At 35.7% G+C, this 20,252-nt stretch overlaps 3 protein-coding genes and 1 long non-coding RNA gene across 7 annotated transcripts in view; 1 reads left to right on the forward strand and 3 right to left on the reverse strand.

Annotated features, from left to right (window-relative positions):
• Positions 1 to 2,003: 2,003 nt before the first annotated feature.
• The window catches only part of LOC107734572 (uncharacterized), a 24,670-nt gene continuing 6,421 nt past the window's right edge, over positions 2,004 to 20,252 (reverse strand). The window contains exons 2-3 of the long non-coding RNA XR_001639116.1: positions 15,344 to 15,347; positions 2,004 to 2,335 (exon numbers count right to left, since the gene is read on the reverse strand). This is a non-coding gene — a long non-coding RNA (uncharacterized LOC107734572). The remainder of the gene's footprint in view (positions 2,336 to 15,343; positions 15,348 to 20,252) is intronic.
• On the reverse strand, positions 3,544 to 10,855 carry LOC107734568 (general transcription factor IIF subunit 2-like). 2 transcript variants are annotated; one of them, XM_016546555.1, is made up of 9 exons: positions 10,627 to 10,855; positions 10,376 to 10,449; positions 10,256 to 10,274; positions 10,023 to 10,167; positions 5,707 to 5,754; positions 5,332 to 5,413; positions 4,870 to 4,969; positions 4,625 to 4,768; positions 3,544 to 4,107 (listed from the first exon to the last, which is right to left on the reverse strand). In XM_016546555.1, exons 1-9 carry the CDS (start codon positions 10,690 to 10,692, stop codon positions 3,988 to 3,990), a joined length of 798 nt encoding a protein of 265 aa, XP_016402041.1. In that variant the 5' UTR covers positions 10,693 to 10,855; the 3' UTR covers positions 3,544 to 3,987. The 2 variants fall into 2 exon arrangements, with proteins under 2 accessions (XP_016402041.1, XP_016402042.1); XM_016546556.1 differs by lacking the exon at positions 5,707 to 5,754 and having other exon boundaries at positions 3,545 to 4,107.
• Positions 11,068 to 15,334, reverse strand: LOC107734566 (GPALPP motifs-containing protein 1-like). 3 transcript variants are annotated; one of them, XM_016546551.1, is made up of 9 exons: positions 15,127 to 15,334; positions 14,772 to 14,922; positions 14,096 to 14,224; positions 13,842 to 13,997; positions 13,435 to 13,696; positions 12,895 to 13,056; positions 12,591 to 12,692; positions 12,295 to 12,339; positions 11,068 to 11,883 (listed from the first exon to the last, which is right to left on the reverse strand). In XM_016546551.1, the coding sequence occupies exons 1-9, from the start codon at positions 15,209 to 15,211 to the stop codon at positions 11,710 to 11,712; spliced, it is 1,266 nt and encodes a 421-aa protein (XP_016402037.1). In that variant the 5' UTR covers positions 15,212 to 15,334; the 3' UTR covers positions 11,068 to 11,709. The 3 variants fall into 3 exon arrangements, with proteins under 3 accessions (XP_016402037.1, XP_016402038.1, XP_016402036.1); XM_016546552.1 differs by lacking the exon at positions 11,068 to 11,883 and having other exon boundaries at positions 11,941 to 12,339; positions 14,096 to 14,221; XM_016546550.1 differs by lacking the exon at positions 11,068 to 11,883 and having other exon boundaries at positions 11,941 to 12,339.
• The window catches only part of pibf1 (progesterone immunomodulatory binding factor 1), a 44,251-nt gene continuing 40,486 nt past the window's right edge, over positions 16,488 to 20,252 (forward strand). Inside the window, exons 1-5 of the mRNA XM_016546549.1 lie at positions 16,488 to 17,101; positions 17,223 to 17,323; positions 18,486 to 18,684; positions 18,870 to 18,989; positions 19,434 to 19,567. Of these exons, the coding sequence (XP_016402035.1) occupies positions 16,853 to 17,101; positions 17,223 to 17,323; positions 18,486 to 18,684; positions 18,870 to 18,989; positions 19,434 to 19,567 (803 nt within the window). The 5' untranslated portion in view covers positions 16,488 to 16,852. The remainder of the gene's footprint in view (positions 17,102 to 17,222; positions 17,324 to 18,485; positions 18,685 to 18,869; positions 18,990 to 19,433; positions 19,568 to 20,252) is intronic.

The raw sequence follows: 20,252 nt of genomic DNA on the forward strand, positions 1-20,252 counted from the left end.
CGGGCTGGACTCCGCTTTGTCCATGGTGAAAGCCGATCCGGCGATCCACAGCGTGCAGTTGATGTATTTCCTCAGCGACCAGCACAGATCAGCTCCAGGTATGACGAAGCGGATATCGTCCTCTTTTGGAAGACTAAACGAAGTAGTTTCGCTTTCACAAGGAAACACACAGCGCCTTCACGACATGGCAGCGGCGGCAACAACTACAATACTACAGCGAGAATAAAAGTTACGTCTTCTTTCTTTGCGTGAACATTTGGGCGGTGTTATGCAAATCTTCCCACATAGTGAGGTAGATATGTGGGGGCGTGTTCGAACGAGCCGTTTTAGGTAGGTGTGGCTAACTCTTAACTTTTATAAAGAATATCTCTTTGGATTTGAGACTTTAGTCTTTGCAACTTTACAGATCTTCTTTATGCACCAAGAGCTTGTAACACTCCAAAGAGAAAGGAAAAAATGAAATCGCATCATATGACCCCTTTAATATTGGCGTTAAACTGCTGTTTCATATTTGTGTAAACTGATCATTTTTTTCAGGATCCTTTGAAGAATATAAAGTTCAAAAGAGCAGCATTTAATGCATCCTTTCTGAGTGAAAGCAGTGTTTCCCATACATTGATTTATTTGTGGCGGCCACCACAATATCAAAACTGACTGCCACATAGATTTTCCAAATGGCTTTGACTTCGTTGAATAAACATGAGCACTGCACGTTTCAAAATCGAAACCCGGTGCGGGTTTTTTTATATCACTGTATTTCTGAAGGAAACCGACTGTCTTCAGAATTTTTGATGTCATTTTCATTTCATCTTGCATGTAATGCCTGATAAAGCAGCGTTTGTGAGTGGAGCGCTGCTTTGTGTATATGAATAAAAAAGGCAAATTCCGTATGTGTACAGCCGTTACCGGGGAAACCTCTATTTCTCCCGCTCTGCAAGCACCTCCTGCTGGCAGAGAATGAATTTGCATATATATGCTGCCACAAATAATGTAAGTCTGTGGGGAAACACTGGAAAGTGTTCATTTCTTTCTTACTGACTCCAAACTTTTGAAGTTAAAGTGAAAGCTCTCTTACAGACGTACAATGATGACCAACGTAGGACACCTTTGTAGGTTATGACCTATGAAAACAAACCAATGTTCTGAGTACGTATCCTGGATGGGCTACAGCAAGCTGATTTTAGACCTAAATTTGTGTCTTTCAACACCAATTTTCTATAGATATTAGCATTGGTTGTACAGTTGCCGCTCAGTATGTTAGTGCTTAAGTTTTTACCCTAAGTGATTGGTCGGCTACAGTCAATGCCATACATTTATTAAAAAAATTACTGCCCTAAACTTCTAAACTGTTATGTTAGTGAAATTAAAAACAAGGCTTTTAGTTGATTTACTTAACCAATCAAATGTAATGCTAAATGGATATTTCTATTTTATCTATTCATTTTGCATCAGTCTTGTTTGCATAGAGTTGTCTTGTATATTAACGATTAGAATGCTCTGCTCAAATTATTGCTTGCAAATAGTGTTTAGGGAATCATTCTCGTGAAGCATCCACTGATAGGCCTGTTGCCATAATTTGTGGCCTCTGGGTTTGCACAAGGATGCAACAGTAATATTCCTCATAATGTCTGGCCATCCGGAAGGTGGCTGGAAAGGACAAAATTGAGGAGAAAAGGACCATTTCAATTGCTTTTGAAAGCATCTAACAAAATCTGGTGACATGATAAATGTTATCTTCAAGCTTTTTTATAATGGTGTGCAAAAGTGTTTGATGATATTAGCTTGAGACAAAACTGATTGTTGTTTCTCTTTCTCACCATAGTAAACTTCCCAAGTGTCTACAAGTTACCCCTCCAACTCTGGCCTCTGCTTGGTGGATCTGGCCCGTGGATTAAACCAATCATTCCTCCTCATCCTTTCTATCAGGACCAGAGGCTCTTTTAACTTCACGAGGCCACTGTTTTCATTTCTTGATTGGCTTATGCCCGTCTACGGCGAGAAGACGTGAACTCTCCTTTCATGAAATTAAAAACAGGACTTTTAGCAAGCCAAACCACGTTGTTAAAAGGTCGTGGTAAAAGAAACTGAGTCATTTTGGGGTTTTCTTTTATTTCTTCGTCATCGAGGTTAAGTTGACTGCTGGCTTCTCATTTGCTGTGCATGTCAGCTTCTTGTTTCAGCATATGTACAGTTCCATATTGAATCACACGATTGTATAGGATTTCTTGACACCATTGTTGAATAAAGTCAAGCTGCTGGCTAAGTGAAGTTTTTGCTTGTCAACTGTTTAACTTGCCTTGTGTCATCAACTTGAAACGTGATAAAGGAAACAATTCTAATCAAGGGTAAAGGAGATAAGCCTCTTTTCAAGGTAAATTGGAATGCATTACATCAGAGGTGCCCGAATATTTACATGTACTCCCAACTAAAGATGTTGTTTTTAATCAAATTCACTGAAATGTCTATAAAGAATTGTCCAAAAAAAAAACTAAATTAGAAATGAAGATGTGCCGTTGGGAAAAAAAACTACTTTACAAAAACAAAGATAAAAATAAATTAGAAGTAAAGACACTTAAATGTTTAACCCAAATTTTTCCACCTGGTTATATGGCATGGTGGGCAAAATCAACACCAACACCATGAATAGCTGCATGTAGTATTTTGAACCAGGAAAAAGCGATTTAAAAACGATTTGATGCATTATGCTGTAGTTGTAGACTCGGAGTAATGAAAGACATGTTTATATGTATACTGTGATATTTTTTTTTTTTTAAATAGGATTTAGGCTTGATATTCAGATAGCTCTTTGACTTGCCAGGAATAAAGTAATTCCAAACTTTACAACAAAAGCAAATGTTTAAATGCCACAATAAGGAGTTTAGACAAAAGTTATGCTAAGTTACAGATTATAATAAGTGCATTTGTGTGAGCAAACAGTTGAGGCTTATTCAGATGTGTATTAAAAGCACAAATGCCCCTGGTTTTTGGGTGAAGATGGTTGTCTGACATTTGCATGTGAAAGTGGTGTTGTGAATTGTCTTTTAAGTCCCTGATAAGCACATGAAAGTGTCTTTAGCATCAGTATAGAGAATGCCAAATGCATAACGATGCTGTGTAGTGTTAAGCTTCACCCCTATTGAGCCTTGCAATTATTCAGGCTGATCTTTAATGTCCTGCAGACGTCCCACACATATACACTTAATGCTTATCCAGTTTGTTGGTATCATTTGTAACCGAACCAGGTACCTACAGAATTTTCTAAGAGATAGATTTGCTGGTGCACAATATCATTGGTTCTGGTGCTAAATAATGACCCCATTTTTGATAATGAGCTGCTTTGAGTTTCTCGTTTTTTTCATAACCACATTGCCATAAATGTTGCTTTCATAATGGTCACACTTATTTAACAAATCAAATGTATCTGATTTTAAATAGTTTATTTGAACTTTAACTATTTAAATATTTAACCCCAGTCCTGCTGAGTGAATTGTAAAAAAATAGTTTCACATCTTGTGCAGAAACATGGAAATTATAAATTTTTTTTACAAAAAAAAACTTTATTTCAAGAGCATTTAAGAACACAAAATACCATCTAAAATAAGTGTTTCAATCAGAAAACTAAATCTGAATTAAACAACTGTTTACCATTATTCTATCAATGTTTCTTTAAATAAGAAAAAATCCAACATCACCCTTTTATACACAACATTAAGATGAGAAGATAAGTTCTTTTCATTTTCAGATGACGGAAGATTTGAACAACTCTTACTAGGTTTTTTTTTTTTTTTCATGGATATCACTCAATATAACGAGCATAAAAAACTGCTTGGCATTATAAAATGCCACAGTTTTCTGATGCACCTCTAAAAACAACTAAATCATCCTTGAAGAAATTATTCAGAAACAACATTTTGAACTTATTGGGGAAGTTGGCTTTTCAGGTTTTCATAGCCACTCAGTTCCAATGGTAACAAGCTTTGAAAATGATCAGTCGCTCTTCTCTTCGTTCTGGTAGTGTCGGTACTCTGGTTTGAGTTCCCAGGTGTTCTTGTGGGTGCCTTTGACATTGTATATGCCAATGTCTCGAAGAATCTCCTTCAAATAAATCTAGAGAATAAGAAAGGAAGACTTGTAGTGAGCACTACGGTTCATCAAGCATGTATTAAATTGATCAAAAATGACAGTAAATACTTTTACATTGTTACAGAATATTTCTATTTCCAATAATTGTTTATTTAACTTTTTATTAATAAATCCTGAAAAAAATGTACCATGGTTCTCACAATTTATGCAAAAAATATTAAGCAGCACAACTGTTTTCATCATTGATAATATTAAGAAATATTAATCAGCAAATCAGCATATTAGAATGATTTCTGAAGGATCATGCGACACTGGAGACTGGAGTAATGGCTTTGCCATCATAGGAATCACTTTTTTAATAAATTGTACATTTTACAATAGATTCAAACAGAAAACAGTTAATTAATTAGTTATAATATTTCTTCTTTCACACATTCTTCTTTCAAACATTAAAACATAATAAATAAAATACAATGACCAACCCCAAACTTCTGAACAGTAGTCTGTGTGCGTTACGTAGTCTTACTGTAATGTAACTCACCACAGGCTGTTTTGTGATGTCCACCAGATCCTTAATGTTATAATACTGATGCTTCTCAAAAGCAGAGAACAACATGTCCAGCACCTGCTGCTTATCTGCTCGTGCCCTCTTCCCTTCTTCTTTCTTCTTCTTTTCATAGTACAGCTGAGGAAAAAAAAAAAAGGAACAAACAGAGTGTGCATCAACATTCAACTGCATATCAGATACTTCAGACATCTGTTGGACGATGCAAAAGCTTGACCTACATTATAGGCGTGATTAGCCACCGGTTTGTAGTTGGTGGTAACTGCTTTGTCGAGCTGTTGAGAGAACCTCATGGGTTTAGATAACTCCTCGATCTGCAGTCTGCAAAATAACACAACATCCTTTATGAGTTCTGGCCATAAGCATAATGAAGTTTATGTATCAGACATCACAGGTCTTAAAATAGATTGTGTGTGGACCTGTATAGACCTAAAAAAAAACTATTTTCTTTCTCTTTTTAAAAATGCAAAAAAGTTTTCATTTAAGGTTTAGAGTTAGGTTAGTGCTCACTTGCTAGTGTTGCGAGTTCAGGATATTTGTGTGGCACACAGAGTTGCTGCACATATAGAGCTTTTGGTCCATAAATTAATCCTTTATGAGTTTCTATGAGAATTTATAATGCTTTCTGTGTAGGCATTACACAATTTTTGGAACAGAGCTAGTGTGTGCATATCTGAACATACTTCTTTAGCCTCATGTAGTTTTCACTGACGGCCGGTCTGCATTCAGCTCTCTGCACCACCACTCCTTCCAGTGCAATTTTATCTTTGTGAGAGAAGAGAGACATTAATACTCAATGACAGTTGGAACTATGCAATCGCTGCTGCAACACACAGCCCATTACTGCTCAGTCATTACATCAGCAGTAAAAGGGCCAACAGTGCATTCTGTACATTCGCTGCTCCAGGCTGTGAAATTTTCAATACACCGATTCTTTAAATTAGGTCACAGAAAGCATTTCTAAATGCTTTTTTTGTTGGCTGATTGTCAAATCAAAGGTCATTAGATCATTATATCCTGGACCTCCACTCAAGCAGGGGGCGACGGTGAGCACTCACCTGGGCCTGTACCTGTACCTGAGCCGCCGGCCTCGGCATCTGACTGCCCTACGAGAGGGATGGCAACATGAGAACATGCCAAAGTAATCACGGCAGGCCAACCCTCACGGCAGCTTCTTACACAGCAGTCAGCGAAAGCAAACGCACAAATAGACACAAACAACGCAGATACGACCAACAAGTCACACAGAGCCTCTGATCAGTCAGTTCATGAGTTAGTTTTACTGAAGCCATTGAGGAAATTTATCTAAATCCAAAAACCACAAACCAAAAGTCCCTACCCTGTCTTCAAGGATGTGGAGATTCATATAAAACGGTGTATTTATCATTAAAAATTGTTTTTTAAAAAACTTGCGTTTACTACCAAATAGTTTGGGGTCAGGATTTTTTTTTTTTTTTTGAAGAAGAAGAAATTAATACTTAATACTAATAATATTAATACTATTTAAGGATGCATTAAAGTAATCAAAAGTGACAAAAACAAAAAAACTATTCATTATCCTGAAAACAACAACACAGGGTTCCTACACATTTTCCATTTCAAAACTCAAATTTCCAAACCTCTCAGTAGATTTTCAGACCATATTTAACAAACAGTTCATACAGCATTATTTTCAGCTTTATATTTTGTATATAGTAGTCTTGAGTCTTTTTTAAAAAATTTATTTTCTCTTTTTTTTTTTTTCAATGATTTTATTGCAAACATACATACAGACTTTTGCATGCAAACAAGAAAGTTTTTCATGCCCTCGAGAAACTATTCACACGCACACTGGAATATTTTGCTTGCTAACGCATTTTCTAGTTTTATAAACTATAACCCATTTCCTTTGTGCGTCACTGCCATCTTACTGTGAAGTAGTGTTGTCAAAAGACCCGGTACTTCGGTACCAAGTCGGTACTAAAAAAATAAAAACATTACGGTACTAGGTTTTTTAAAGTACCGGTGGTACCGAGTACCCGGTCAACCCGGTTCTTGATGCACTATCCGAAAGGTGCGCAGATGCGCTCTCTTCATAAAAGCACTGAGACGTGGCGACCTCAAAATGAGGAAACACATCAAACTAACAAAACACTTTAAAGACAGACACCCGGATCAAATGAAAGAGTTCAAGCAGGTAAGTTTCATTTAAATTTTTAATATTTGTGTTTCCCATACATTGATTTATTTATTAATGTCAAAACTAACCGCCACAAATAGATTTTCCAAAAGGCTTTGACTTCGTTGAATAAACATGAGCACTGCACATGTCAAAGTCGAAACCCGGTGCGGGGGTTTTTATATCACTATATTTCTGAAGGAAACCGACTGTCTTCAGAAAATTATGGATGTCATTTTCATTTCATCTTGCCTGTAATGCCAGAGCAGCGTTTGTGAGGGCAGGCTTATTTGATTACAGCCGTTACCGGGGAAACCTCTATTTCTCCCGCTCTACAAGCGCCTCCTGCTGGCAGAGAATGAATTTGCATATATATGCCGCCACAAATAAAGTGCAAGTCTGTGGGAAACACCGCTTCTGTTATGAATATTATTCAATATTTTAATTTGAATGTCGGATTGAAATGAACGCTGTTATTAGAGTAGTTAATCATTAGCATAATTGCGGCTAGCGCTAATATAATGAGCATTAGAATGACGTTTCTTTATTAACTATTTAATGCTCCTATAACTTTTATTAGGGTAAAAAAAACAGGAGAACATGGTGACATTTACGATTTTTACACACCAGAGACTTTTAAACGAATTGTGAATCTAAAATATGCGTATTAGAGAATGTACAAATGGTTAACATTGTTTGTGTCATATCATTCAGAAGTGTTGGGCTTTTTTTTTAAATTTTTTACGAAATTGGTACCGAGAACCGTGGATTTTCACTGGTATTGGTACCGAATACTGACATTTTGGTACCGTGACAACACTACTGTGAAGAAAACGAAAGCATGGATGAACATGAATTAATAGAGATCTATTTGCTCGAAATTTGGCTTTCCTTAGGGTAGTACCTCTAATATCAAGGCCTAATGTGCACTTTAACATCCTCTGTGGTGGCAGAGAAACCATGACACGAAATGGGCTGATAATATGGCTGTGTGCATTGTTCTATTTGCCAAGTTTAATGGTCTATAAAAAGACTGGTATTGTATATATATATTTTTTTTTAAAAAGTGTTAAAAATCTGGCTTTCGTTAGGGCAGTACGTCATATTTCAAGTCCTTATAGCCTACTCTGTGGCAGCCAAACCACACAGCAAAATGGGCTGATGGCACAATAGATGAATCAGTGTGCATTGCATTGTCCTATATGCTAAGTTTAATGGTTTCTTGTGCACACACAGGTCCTGCAAAGGTCCTTTTAGAGGCTCTGTAATATGGTGCTAAGAATATCCTGAGAAAAAACCTGCAATATAACCTGTATTTTTGCATAATGAATAAAGTGCACCTTGAATTCATTCAGTTTGACAGTCACTAAAGAATGACTAAACAGCTGCCATGAAAACACACTTCTTGTATGATAAATTTATTTTTAGTAAATGTATAATTTTCTATTATACAAAACTAAATAGGGGCAAAAGTCTGGAAATTCAAATATTTTTTTTGAACAACTGGTCCCAGGACACTTAACAGAAGAGAAGTGACCAGGCTTTGGAACTCAAGCACCTTCACAACAACTAAAGAAATCCTCCCTTTCACAACAGAAAAACAAGAATTAGCATGGAAACTATACAGAGTTGGTCATGCACACACACCCAAGCTACACAACACAACTCCACATTAATCAAGGAATAATTAAGGCAGTGAGTAGATTTGGTTTCCAAAATCAGTGATATTTGAAGGCCCATTCTAATGTCTTCTACCATTAAAACACCACAATCACTAGTAAATGTATAATTTTCTATTATACAAAACTAAATAGGGGCAAAAGTCTGGAAATTCAAATATTTTTTCCATATTCTGCTTTCTTTTTTCCATACTCTTCCAGACCTGGAAATTACTCAAATCAAATTTCATACTTTTCCAAACTGCGTAGGAACCCTGACAACAACAACAACAAAAAAGCATAACTGTTCCACCAAAAAATATTAAGCTAGGCTAAAATTCACCTTTGCCATCACAGGAATATATTACAATTTAAAATGTATTAAATTCTAAAATTTAATATGAGAAAGATTTTATAATATTTCACAATATTACTTTTTTTTTTTTTTAACAAGTAAATGCAGCATAAAAAAAACTTAACAAGAGAAATTAAATAGAACTGGAGGAAAAGAGTATGAGGCAACTGAAGTTTGTACAGGAAATCCCAGAGATGGCAAGGAATGACTTACCAAATGAGCTGTTTGAAAGCAAAAGTTCAGTTAACAGGAAAACAAACTATGACACTTTATAATAACTTTTATTAATATGTAAATAACTAACATTACATAAGTATTATATCTCAGACATCTCTGCTTTTCATTCAAATATATAGGTTGAGATCAGTAAAATCATTCACTTCATAGTGTTGTTGCTATTATGAATATTTTCAGTTAAAATATGGGCAATTAAATATGTATATATTCATATGCTGTGCGTATAATAAATTTACCTTTCAAATGAACACTGCCTTGTCTGTCATCTGTAATTCAGTTATTCAACTAAACTGTCCAAATACAATTTTAAATAGAACAGTTGATTCTTTATATAAAGAAAGATATAAATAAAAAATATCAAAAGTGTATAAACTCTGTAAAAGATTACCCAGAAAGGTATCCTTAACATTTTCTGTAAATTATTTTACATGTTGTGCTATAACTACTAAATTATCAAATGTTTCTATTTATTTCCTATTATAACACATTGGTTGATGCATCTTCATCCTGCACGTGCTAAACATATGTTACAATTTAAAGTGCACACTGTTCTTAAGTGACCATCTTCTATGTATTCTAATCGAGCAGTTCTGAAATCATTTTACATTGGACATCAAATGATGTCCCCAAAAAGTACTAAAACTCTTTATCATAAAAAAGTAAAAATGCTCTTAAAATCTTGAGATATTAACATAATATTAAATAATAGTAATGATCAAATAATTAGTCATAATTTTTTGTAAAAAGACTTAATAAAGAAAGATCTAACTATGTATTATTAAAAATGGTTATCTAATTTACTGCGTTTATATATTTATATTTTTGCGCTTGTTATAATCCACTTTTTACAATATAACACTACATGGACATTCTCATCAATTAACAACAAATGTTGTACTTTATCTTCATATCATTTAAATGCACAGCAGTTCACAGCATTGCATGTAGTGACATCCTGGTTCTCACCTGAAGCGTTTTCAGTAAAAACAGTCAGAGTCTGTCCACCGACCGTCTGCAGAGTGAATGGATGATCTCTAGGGGCCCGTACCATAGAGGCTTTCTCCCCAATGGTGTCCACGGTGGTCAGCTCCTCATTGAGTGTGAAAGACACCTGTCAATCAATCAGAAGAACACTGAATCCACCTAAAGACACAAGTCTCAAATATAAAACACTGAATGTTTAAAGACATACGTATTACCTCGGCTTTGCCTTGATTCCTGTACAAACAACAACAATTGTATGAATATTAATGTTTTGAATTAACGTTGTGCCTGTAGTACTCCATCACATGTAGATGATACCTATTTTTGCTACATACTTGCATATTCGGAGCTTTCCAACTTCTCCTCTCCCTGTTGCTTTGGCCCATTGCTGTGACAAATACTTTGGGACCTTTATGAAGTGTATGCAAACATAGCTTTAAAACAAGGCCCACTTTAACGTGGTTTTAATAATTACACTGCACAACATATAAACCATATAGCCATGCGAGGTATTTGTAGATGCTAAAGCCATGTACAACTGGCTGTATCGTTAGCTGTTCATCATCGAGCTATTTAAAGCACTTACTTTGACCAGCCATACACCCGTGTTCTGCTTTGCCCCGGTTAAATCCACCTCTCCTTTGTCTGACATGTTTGTTAATAGTTTAAATGTTTCTATTCTAGCTATTTCATGTGGATTTAGTGCACCTCTTCCACGCTACGCACACTCGTTAGCTAACACTCCATCAACAGAGCCGGTTGTACGGTAGCCCGTTAGGACAAAAACCAAACAAAAACGCGTTGGTTAATGCAGATGCTACGCATTTACAAAATCCGAGATTTTGTGGAACAGTTAACAAATAAACAAGCATTTTCTTTTTCTTAGCTCAACCAGTAATAGTAGAGCTAGAGTAGGATATTTTAAGATATAAAGGAGATATTTTCTACGTCGCTTTGTCGTTTTATATAGTCAATAAACACACTGCCCTAATTTCTGGTAAATGCAACTGACTTATTTAGAAGTGAACATGTTTTTTTAGAGGTATTTATTCACAGGAATGATCGCACTTTACATTTATGATAGCATAAAAAGGTCCCAGAAACAATTCAGTTGAGCCTTATGGCCTCTACTCTGCAAATAATTATGACTTGCATCCTTAAAATTCACCTTCATGATTGTTTGCATTGTAACATTAATAATTATCATTATGAATGTTGATTCTCATTACTATAATATATAGTAATGACACAACAAAAAGTATCACACGAACTTGGAATATTCTATGAGGAAAGCACACTCTGGTAAACAATACATGACCCCAAAACATAAAACTGTCAGAATTCAGGGGAATAACATGCTATCACTGGATATAAACAATAATACTTATATATTCATTACTTGGTATTAAAAAGGCTGACTAAAAACTTTTAGAAATCACAAAATTATAGACATTTTAATGCATCATCTTTTACAATTAGACAATAGACATATAAAAGGCTAATTTAGGAGGAACCTCAGTAGGTCCTCTAAATTTTACATATAATTGTCAACAAAGCACATAATGTTTTGATGATGATGATGATGATGCTACTGCAAGGATTCCAATGCAGTACAAAGTTCCTTTAAAAAAAATCCTTGACAACAAGAGATACATTTGCTGAATGTCCCTCATAGGAACATGCGGTCTTTGCTGTGTGAAAAGCGGGTGTTCAGCTCTTGTGACTTCTTGAGCAAAGCTTTTTTTTGAGCCTCATCAAACCGATTGACTTGGAGGTCGGCGTCTCTGTCGAAGGGTCTTCTTTCCACAGGCTTTGAAGCATCCTCCTCAGCTTTTCTTTTTATCTTCTTAGTGTGCATACTGATGAGAGATTTAATGCATCATCTTTTACAATTAGACAATAGACATATAAAAGGCTAATTTAGGAGGAACCTCAGTAGGTCCTCTAAATTTTACATATAATTGTCAACAAAGCACATAATGGTTTGATGATGATGATGCTGCTGCAAGGATTCCAATGCAGTACAAAGTTCCTTTAAAAAAAATCCTTGACAACAAGAGATACATTTGCTGAATGTCCCTCATAGGAACATGCGGTCTTTGCTGTGTGAAAAGCGGGTGTTCAGCTCTTGTGACTTCTTGAGCAAAGCTTTTTTTTGAGCCTCATCAAACCGATTGACTTGGAGGTCGGCGTCTCTGTCGAAGGGTCTTCTTTCCACAGGCTTTGAAGCATCCTCCTCAGCTTTTCTTTTTATCTTCTTAGTGTGCATACTGATGAGAGATTCACCACGCTTGGATTCCTAAAAAGAGATGGTCATTCCGAGACTGAAATTCACATTTTTATACTTAAGCAGTCACAGCTGCATGTAGCAAACTAAAAGTATGGTCCATCAGAGTGAGCTACTCCAAAATAAATTGTTTTTACTGTAGTTTGGATCAAATAAATGCTCAAAAAAAAAAAAAAGTATTCCAAACTTTTTACCGGTAATATATATATCTCATTCAAGTACAATTTGTAATAAATCTTAAAGCTGGATTTAACCGAACTTACATTATATTTTGAAACTTTTTCAGCCATCTCAAGCTCTTTGTGAGACAGACAAGGTCCATCATCCTTGGCAGATTCACCTTTTTCCTTAGCCTCTAGTCGTTCCTAAGCAAGACAAACAAGAAGGGAATTTCAAAACAGTCCCTGAAATCCTTCTTTTCCAAAAACCAATGGCCAAAAAACAACAACAACAACCTTGTATCACCTGCAAAATCACATATGATATCACTGGAAATTCTATGATGACTCTCCACAACAATCCCCACATTTCTGAATGTGAACTCAATTACATCTATCGCTAACTCACCCTAGCTTTTCGCTCACGGTCAGCGGGAGTGTCAGTCCAAATTGAGCGGTCTTTGTTCTCAGGGCCTGATCTTTTCTTAAAGGTTCGTGCTTCCAGGCCCACATGCTGCAACTCAGGAGGCAACTCTGTCATCCAGCTCTCTCTGAGCACTTTGGAGCCAGTCTAAAAGCAGAAGAGTCCGAGATTGTTTAGTCTGCCCACTCACTGGAATAAATCAACATCTCTTTTAATGTTGAACAAACCTAATCAGTCAAGTTCTTTATTGTCATTGTACAAGAACAGCAAAATAACTTGTCCTGAGGTTTGAAGTATGTAAACTGAAAAAAAAGGGAAGTATATAAGGCTTGAAATTAGAAGCATATGTGCAAAGATAGAAATATACAAAAAGTTAAAAGAAGAAAAATATACAATATACAAAAACAAATAATAATATAGTAAATGATAAATAATAATAATAATAATAATAATATACCCAAAATACTAGCTGAATTAATAGATTAAAAAAATATTGATAAAAAAAAAAACATAAAAAGCACTTACATCTACTCCTGTAAGTTTGTCTTTCATTCTTTGAGCTCTTCTTTCAATGTCCAATGCCACAGAGTCCTGGGATGGTCCTTTTGATGGCATGGGTCCAATGACATAATCATCATCTTCTTCTTCACCGCTTGACTCTGCTGGTGTATAACCTGGCGGTAGAGCTGGTAATAAAAACTCTCTAGCATCTCGTTTTCCCTCTTCTTCATCTTCATCTGCATCTTGTCTTTTAAAGCCTGGAGGTAGAGCAGGTCCTACAGGTGGTCTGCAGGGGAGGGGAAAAAAACCTATATCAACATTTACATTTGCATGTAAAATTAGAATAAATATGATACTATGTGTGTGTGATACTACCAACTCTACACAACAAAAAAAATGTGTAGAGTAGTACTTTTGTCAATTCCTGTTACCGTTCAGGAGATCTGTCTAGCTTTTGATATCCTGGTGGTAAAGCTGGTCCTAAAAACCCTCTGGTATCATCTTCTGCATCTTCATCATCATCATCATCATCATCATCCTCTTGTTTTTTAAATCCTGGAGGGAGTGCAGGTCCTAGTAAAGGTGGCCTGGAGATGCAAAATGTAGTTCATCCACGACTTAGATTGGGATGCTGAAATTGCTCTACAAATGATTATGTGGCATACTATTATCAAGTGTGTATTACCCCTTTGGTGATTTGTCTCGCTTTTGATATCCTGGGGGAAGAGCTGGACCAAAAAAACCATCATCATCCTCCTCCTCATCCTTATCGACTTGCTTTATATCTATCTCATCTTTCACATTGCTCCTGCTGCTGTTAAAGAACCACAACAAATTTAACCACAAAAAAATTGCACATAAATATCAGCTACCACTCCATATCCATCTTAAGGTGATATTTAAATGCTTAATTTTGTGATCAAGGCTCTGTAGTTTTTACTGTGGAGGCAAAACATATAATGCAATGCAATACCATGTTGATTGAGAAATGAACAAATAAACGTTCCTCAAAAGCCTGATGGATCATATTTCATACTTACATTTTAATTAGACTTTTCTTGAAAAAAAAAAAAAGATAATCGAGTAAACCTAAGTTGGACATTTTTAGCAAGTACAGATCAGATGACAGAAGGCTTGTAGTAGATTGTGTACAGCGGGTTTTTCAACGGTTTTGATCATTTAGAGGCCTTCCAAATTTATTTATCAAATATGATACAGTATGCTTTATAAGGTTGACTATCTCCCAACACAACATAAAAATAATTTGCATATATCAAAAGTGGTTTATTTATGACCAAACACTTCATTAACTATGAATCCCTGAGAAACACATGTATCTGGAAAACCATCAAGCATCATACTTTGAAGAAGGCCGGTTCCTAGATGATGATGATGATGATGATGATGATGAGTATTTGGCTCTCTTGAACACAACCTCCTCTTGATCACTGTCTTCACATGAGCTGGAGGACTCTGAGGCTTTATATTTCGGAGGCAAAGCTGGACCTATGACTGGAGGCAGCATGTATTATTTACTGTGCATTCATTTATACTTCAATTAAAACTAAAGGACTGAATGGATTAACTGTTGTTGGGGAAAAAGGGGAAAAACATCTAAAGGCAACCAGCCTTGTTATGCATTTGCAAATACGAAATAATAAAAAAAATATTTTGCAGTTCACAAAGCAGCTGCTACAATGTGTAACGTTAACATACTTGCGCCTTCTTCATCTGAATCATCATTTTTGCTTTTTTCCATCATCGGTGTCAAAGCGGATCCAATTATATTTTGAGTAGACATCGCAAAAATTATTGTGTCAGAAGAACTAATAATAAAACACACATTTATTCGTTCACAAACCCAGGAAATATGCTACGATACTTCTTCTTCTTCTTCTTCTTATATCTTTCCGGCAGTGTAGACGCTTGCTACGATACTTCTTCTTCTTTAAATTTTATTGGCGGTTGGCAAACCAACTTAAAGGTGCATTTACCGCCACCTACTGGACTTACTGGACTGCAGTACTTTAAGAGAAAGGACAAGGAGAGAAAAAAATAATAATAATATCTATACACAAATATACATACATACATATATATATATATATATATATATATACATACATACACAAATATACACATATATATATATATACACACACACATACACACATTCTCCTTCCCCCCTATATATCTCCATCAAATTCTTTCACTTATCCCAGTATTTTTCAAATAATTCATTAGGAGATTATATATTTCCCTAGACATTGTTTTCCCTAGCAGATTTCCCACTGTCATGTTTTGTTTTCCAACTTGTGATTCTAACTCCCTTCTTTCTTCTTCATACCTTTTACAATCTAATAAAATATGTTTTACTGTCTCTTGTGTGTTGCAGTGGTCGCAAAGACCAGTAGGGTGTTTTCCTATTCTCTGTAATGTAAAATTTAAACCAGCATGACCTATTCTAAGACGTGTAATTATCTTTCCTTCCTTTGGATTCCTGCTCTGCCTAATACTATTTAAGCCTACTTGTTTTTGTATGTTATACAGATGTCGTCCAGTATCAGTTATGTCCCAGTATTCTTGCCATATTTTGCTTGTATGTCCCTTAATAATGGTTTTGATTTCTGTTCTACATAACGGTATTTGTATATCAACTGTTTCATGCTTTATTGCTCCTCTTGCCAGAATATCTACAATCTCATTTCCTTCCACCCCTACATGAGCAGGAACCCAAAGGAAGGAAACATCCAGCCCTTTATCATACAGTATTAAAAGTAAGTTGAATATCTGGTATATGATATCTTGTCTACATGATGTTTTCCCAGATTGAATACTAGATAGAGCAGATAAGCTGTCAGAAGCTATGATTACATTTTGGTTCTGTTTATTTCCTTCCAACCACTGTAATGCCAATAAATTATATGCTACGATACAATAAACACATTCTCTTATATCCGGTCTAGAATTTTAGGAAAATTTCAAATTAAGAGTCCTGTTCAGGCGGAATCCTACAGATGGCGCGTTATTTTCCATCAGACGCTCTTTAACGCAAACGTCACTTCTCTTCTCTGTTGTCAGCCATTGCTGTTTCTATGGGAGGCGGGACGCTTAAAAACAACAGTCGGTGTGATAAATAAGTTCCCGTTTTAATCATAAAACACTTTTTCCAACATAAGACATTTTAAACTTTGACGCCTCACATAAATGATTACTTTGTCGTGTTTTCTTGTCACGAGGCTGTGAAAGTCAGGTGGTTAACCTGAAATAACCGAATTTGTCACCTTGCTTTGTCCAGCTGTCATCGCTTATCCGTTAATTCTTCACTTGAGCGTTTGAGCTCCTATCCTGCCGCTTGACTGCTACATTTCCAGCTTTGAAGAACAGTCTTCTTATCTCGCATGACAAGTCGGTAGGACTTTTGGATTGGAGCTTTGTCGAGATGCCACCTAAGAAGCCAAGAGACGCCACGGCAAACATCTCCAGCTCCATCGAGTCTGAGGACATCAGTCTGGAGACAACAGTCCCCACAGAGGACATATCGTCTTCGGATGAGAAAGATGGGGCAGGGAAGGTGACAAAACAGCTCCTGGAAAGAAAAGAGCTGCTTCATACCCTTCAAAAACTGAAGATAGAGCTGTCACAGAAAAATCTGCTCATCGACAACCTCAAAGTGGACTACCTCACCAAGGTAATGGTTGATGAATACAAAACTACTCTCTACATTAGATTGAAAGCAGTTTTTAAAGTATTTCAGCTGTGTTTGTTCAGCCGTAAGTGTTAAAATGATTGTTTTGCACATTCATTTGTAGACCGAAGAGCTGGAGGAAAGGCTGAACGATGCTCTCCATCAGAAGCAGGTGCTTGCTCTGCGTCTGGACAGCCAGCTCAAACTACAGCAGGATGAAAACAGGTACATTTACACAGTTTTACTGAGAAAAATATCTTTTGGAAGTAGGGATGTACAATCTGTCAGTGGTCAATTTGGTATTGCCTGATAAATGTGCCTTTTTTAATTTTAGTGGTTTCATTTTTTGTTTTGTTTATTTTTTCATTTGGTCTGATAAAACAGGCCAGAAATGTTAAGCGAATAAAACGTTAGCCATTTCGAATCACGCCTACTTATTGTTAAACACAAATAAAATAAAATGATTAGGCCTACTCCATTTGCATTCCACTTTACATGGCATTCTAAATACTAATGAATATAATTAAATTAATGATTATAATAATTAAATTGAACACTTGATTGAAGCTTTAGACAAAATATAAAATAAAAAGTACTTTGCACACTTTGCATAATTGTTTTATGCTTTGATGCATCATATTTGATACATCAGGCTTATATATGGCTCATATAGTATGATATAGTGAGAATATGGAGCTCATACTCGAGGAGGAAAAAAATCTCACTTTTATTCAGAGACAGAAATATACTATTTGGTGCAGATGTTGTTATTTATATGGCCAAAAAGTAAGATTGATAGCTTGTAAAATAAATCAATGAGATATTTATAACAGAATAACAGATTACTTACATAAAATGCATATACATATTAGTTGTCACTCTGAATCTCCAAAAATTGTTTTAGTAAGATTATATTTAAATGCTTAGTTTCATGATCAAAGCTCTGTAATTTTTATTGTGGATGCAAAACATAATGAAATGCAATACAATTATGATTGAGAGATGAACAAATAAACATTTCTCAAAAGCCTGATATAACATATTTGATACTCACATTTTAATATGATTTTTCTGAAAATGCTTAATCAAGTAGTGTTTAATCAGGTAAACCTACGTTGCTGCAGTCCAGTAAAAGTTCATTTTGAAATATCTTGAAATATAAAATGTATTCTTACTTTGTCAAAATTAGTAAAGATTTCACAGCAAAAAGGCCGAAATACCTTTTACTTGCTAAAAAAGTATGTAGTAGATTGTGCACAACAGGTCTTTCAGCAAAGTTTTGATCATCTTGGTCATTTAGAGGCCGTAGAAATTCATATATCAAATATGATACATGATACAAATATGATAGGCTTTATAGGGTTGAATGTGGCTTCTGCTTATGCAGGAAGCAGCAAGCCTTGAGGAAGCAGGAAATGGACACCATCATGCTCAGACAGAAGCAGCTGGAAGAGACAAACCATCAGCTGTGTGATCGAGCAGGTGATCTCCGCAGGAGCCTGAGGGACGTGGAGCTGTCTGAGGAGAAGTACACTGAGCTGAAGGAACTGCCTGAGGACAAACTCACCATCCCTGAATATGTGGCGGTAAGCACTGAATTATCAACTGGAGTTGGGAATGAAGATTGTTAGGTTTATTTATTGGTTACTCCCACTAACAAACTTGTGGACAAACCCTGAGCAGATTTAAAAGCTATAGTGTGTGTGTGTGTGTGTGTGTGTGTGTGTGTGTATATATATATATATATATGTGTTTTTTTTTCTCCACATAGATTCGGTTCTACGAGGTTGTGAACCCTCTGAGAGCTCTTGTGACTGAGCTGCAAGTGAAAAAGACTAACCTGAATGAGGATCTGGACAGTCATCGTAACCAAATTAGATCACTAATGGAGGTGTGAAAAAAGTTTCTTTTTTTACTACAGTCTTTAAAGTCAGTGTGAAATTGAAAAAAAGAAAGAAAAAAAATATATATATATATATCCCACTCTTAAATGTTTGTTATAAATGTAATTTACTTGAACAATTCATCCATTTCTATTCATCCATATGTTTAATCTTTTCTAATGTTTTGATCTTGTAAGATTTAATTAAAATGTGGAAATTCTGATGAAAATGACAGACTTCTCTCTGGTGACATATGTATCATTTAGTCCGCTTTAACAGCTTAAGCAGTTTTGAGTTGCAAGATGTCAACTGTTTTCATTGGCTGTTCTAATTTGCGCTGGTATAAATGCAGAAGCAAGTATTCCAGACATCTGTGAAGTAATCTTTCTTATTGGCATTACTACTGTTATTTCTTATTTACATACATTGCTGCTTTCCCATATCCCGACCAGAGCTATGAGGAGGAGAGGAGAGCACGCTCAGAGCTGGAAATCCGCTGTCAGAGACTCACCCTGGAACTTGCTGACACCAAGCAGCTTATTCAGGAAGGAGACTACAAACGAGAGAACTATGACAAAATCAAACGGTGAGTGGAATGTCCTGCATTGTCTTTGTGAGTCTCAGCTGTTACTACAGGCATTGCACCCTTTTAAACCATAAGAGCAGGCAACACAGAATGAAAAAGGGGCTGTGAGCACAGAACACAATCTCACAGCTATATGGAGCTCAAATAATTTAATTAAAATATTATTTTAATCCATTGCCAGCCCTAATTTTAGTATAGCCTGTCCACATGTAGACTCCATTCAAAAGACATTTACATTGTTGCAAAAAAAAAAAAAAGAGAGAGAGAATCCTGAAATAAATTATCACTGTTTCCATAAAATTAGTAGCAAGTGTTCGATCAATCAAAACAATAAAAAAATTAGCATATTAAAATGATTTTTGAAGGATCATGTGACACTGAAGTCTGGAGTAACAGCTGCTGAAAATTCAGCTTTGTTATCACAGGAATAAATTACAATTTAAAATTGTAAACTCTTATTTTAACCCTCAAAGACCGAGACAGCCGCCCTTGGCTAAAAAGTACTATTGTTCTTAAATGTTTAATAACTTTTGAACCGCTAATCCTATCTGAATGCTTTAAAAGGTGTTTTAAAGCGGAGATTCTCCACTTTTCGTCTTATTTGAATATACACAGGCTTCGTAGTGTACGTGATTACGTCATCACATTTTGACAACATTGATTCGTCAGAAGAAACCAATGCATT

The sequence above is a fragment of the Sinocyclocheilus rhinocerous genome, unplaced genomic scaffold, assembly GCF_001515625.1.
Source record: "Sinocyclocheilus rhinocerous isolate Xijiao unplaced genomic scaffold, SAMN03320098_v1.1 scaffold580, whole genome shotgun sequence".
Taxonomy (NCBI): Eukaryota; Metazoa; Chordata; class Actinopteri; order Cypriniformes; family Cyprinidae; genus Sinocyclocheilus; species Sinocyclocheilus rhinocerous.

What these genes read in the sequence shown, in the direction of transcription:
- LOC107734566 (XM_016546551.1), bottom strand. Translation starts at nt 15,211, where the DNA reads ATGTCTACTCAAAATATAATTGGATCCGCTTTGACACCGATGATGGAA. An exon ending in TTCAGATGAAGAAGGCGCAA is followed by an intron (nt 14,923 to 15,126) that starts GTATGTTAACGT and finishes TGCTGCCTCCAG; the next exon opens with TCATAGGTCCAGCTTTGCCT. An exon ending in ACCGTGAGCGAAAAGCTAGG is followed by an intron (nt 12,693 to 12,894) that starts GTGAGTTAGCGA and finishes TGTCTTGCTTAG; the next exon opens with GAACGACTAGAGGCTAAGGA.
- LOC107734568 (XM_016546555.1), bottom strand. Translation starts at nt 10,692, where the DNA reads ATGTCAGACAAAGGAGAGGTGGATTTAACCGGGGCAAAGCAGAACACG. An exon ending in CGGGTGTATGGCTGGTCAAA is followed by an intron (nt 10,450 to 10,626) that starts GTAAGTGCTTTA and finishes CACTTCATAAAG; the next exon opens with GTCCCAAAGTATTTGTCACA. An exon ending in AGGTACAGGTACAGGCCCAG is followed by an intron (nt 5,414 to 5,706) that starts GTGAGTGCTCAC and finishes TCTCTCACAAAG; the next exon opens with ATAAAATTGCACTGGAAGGA.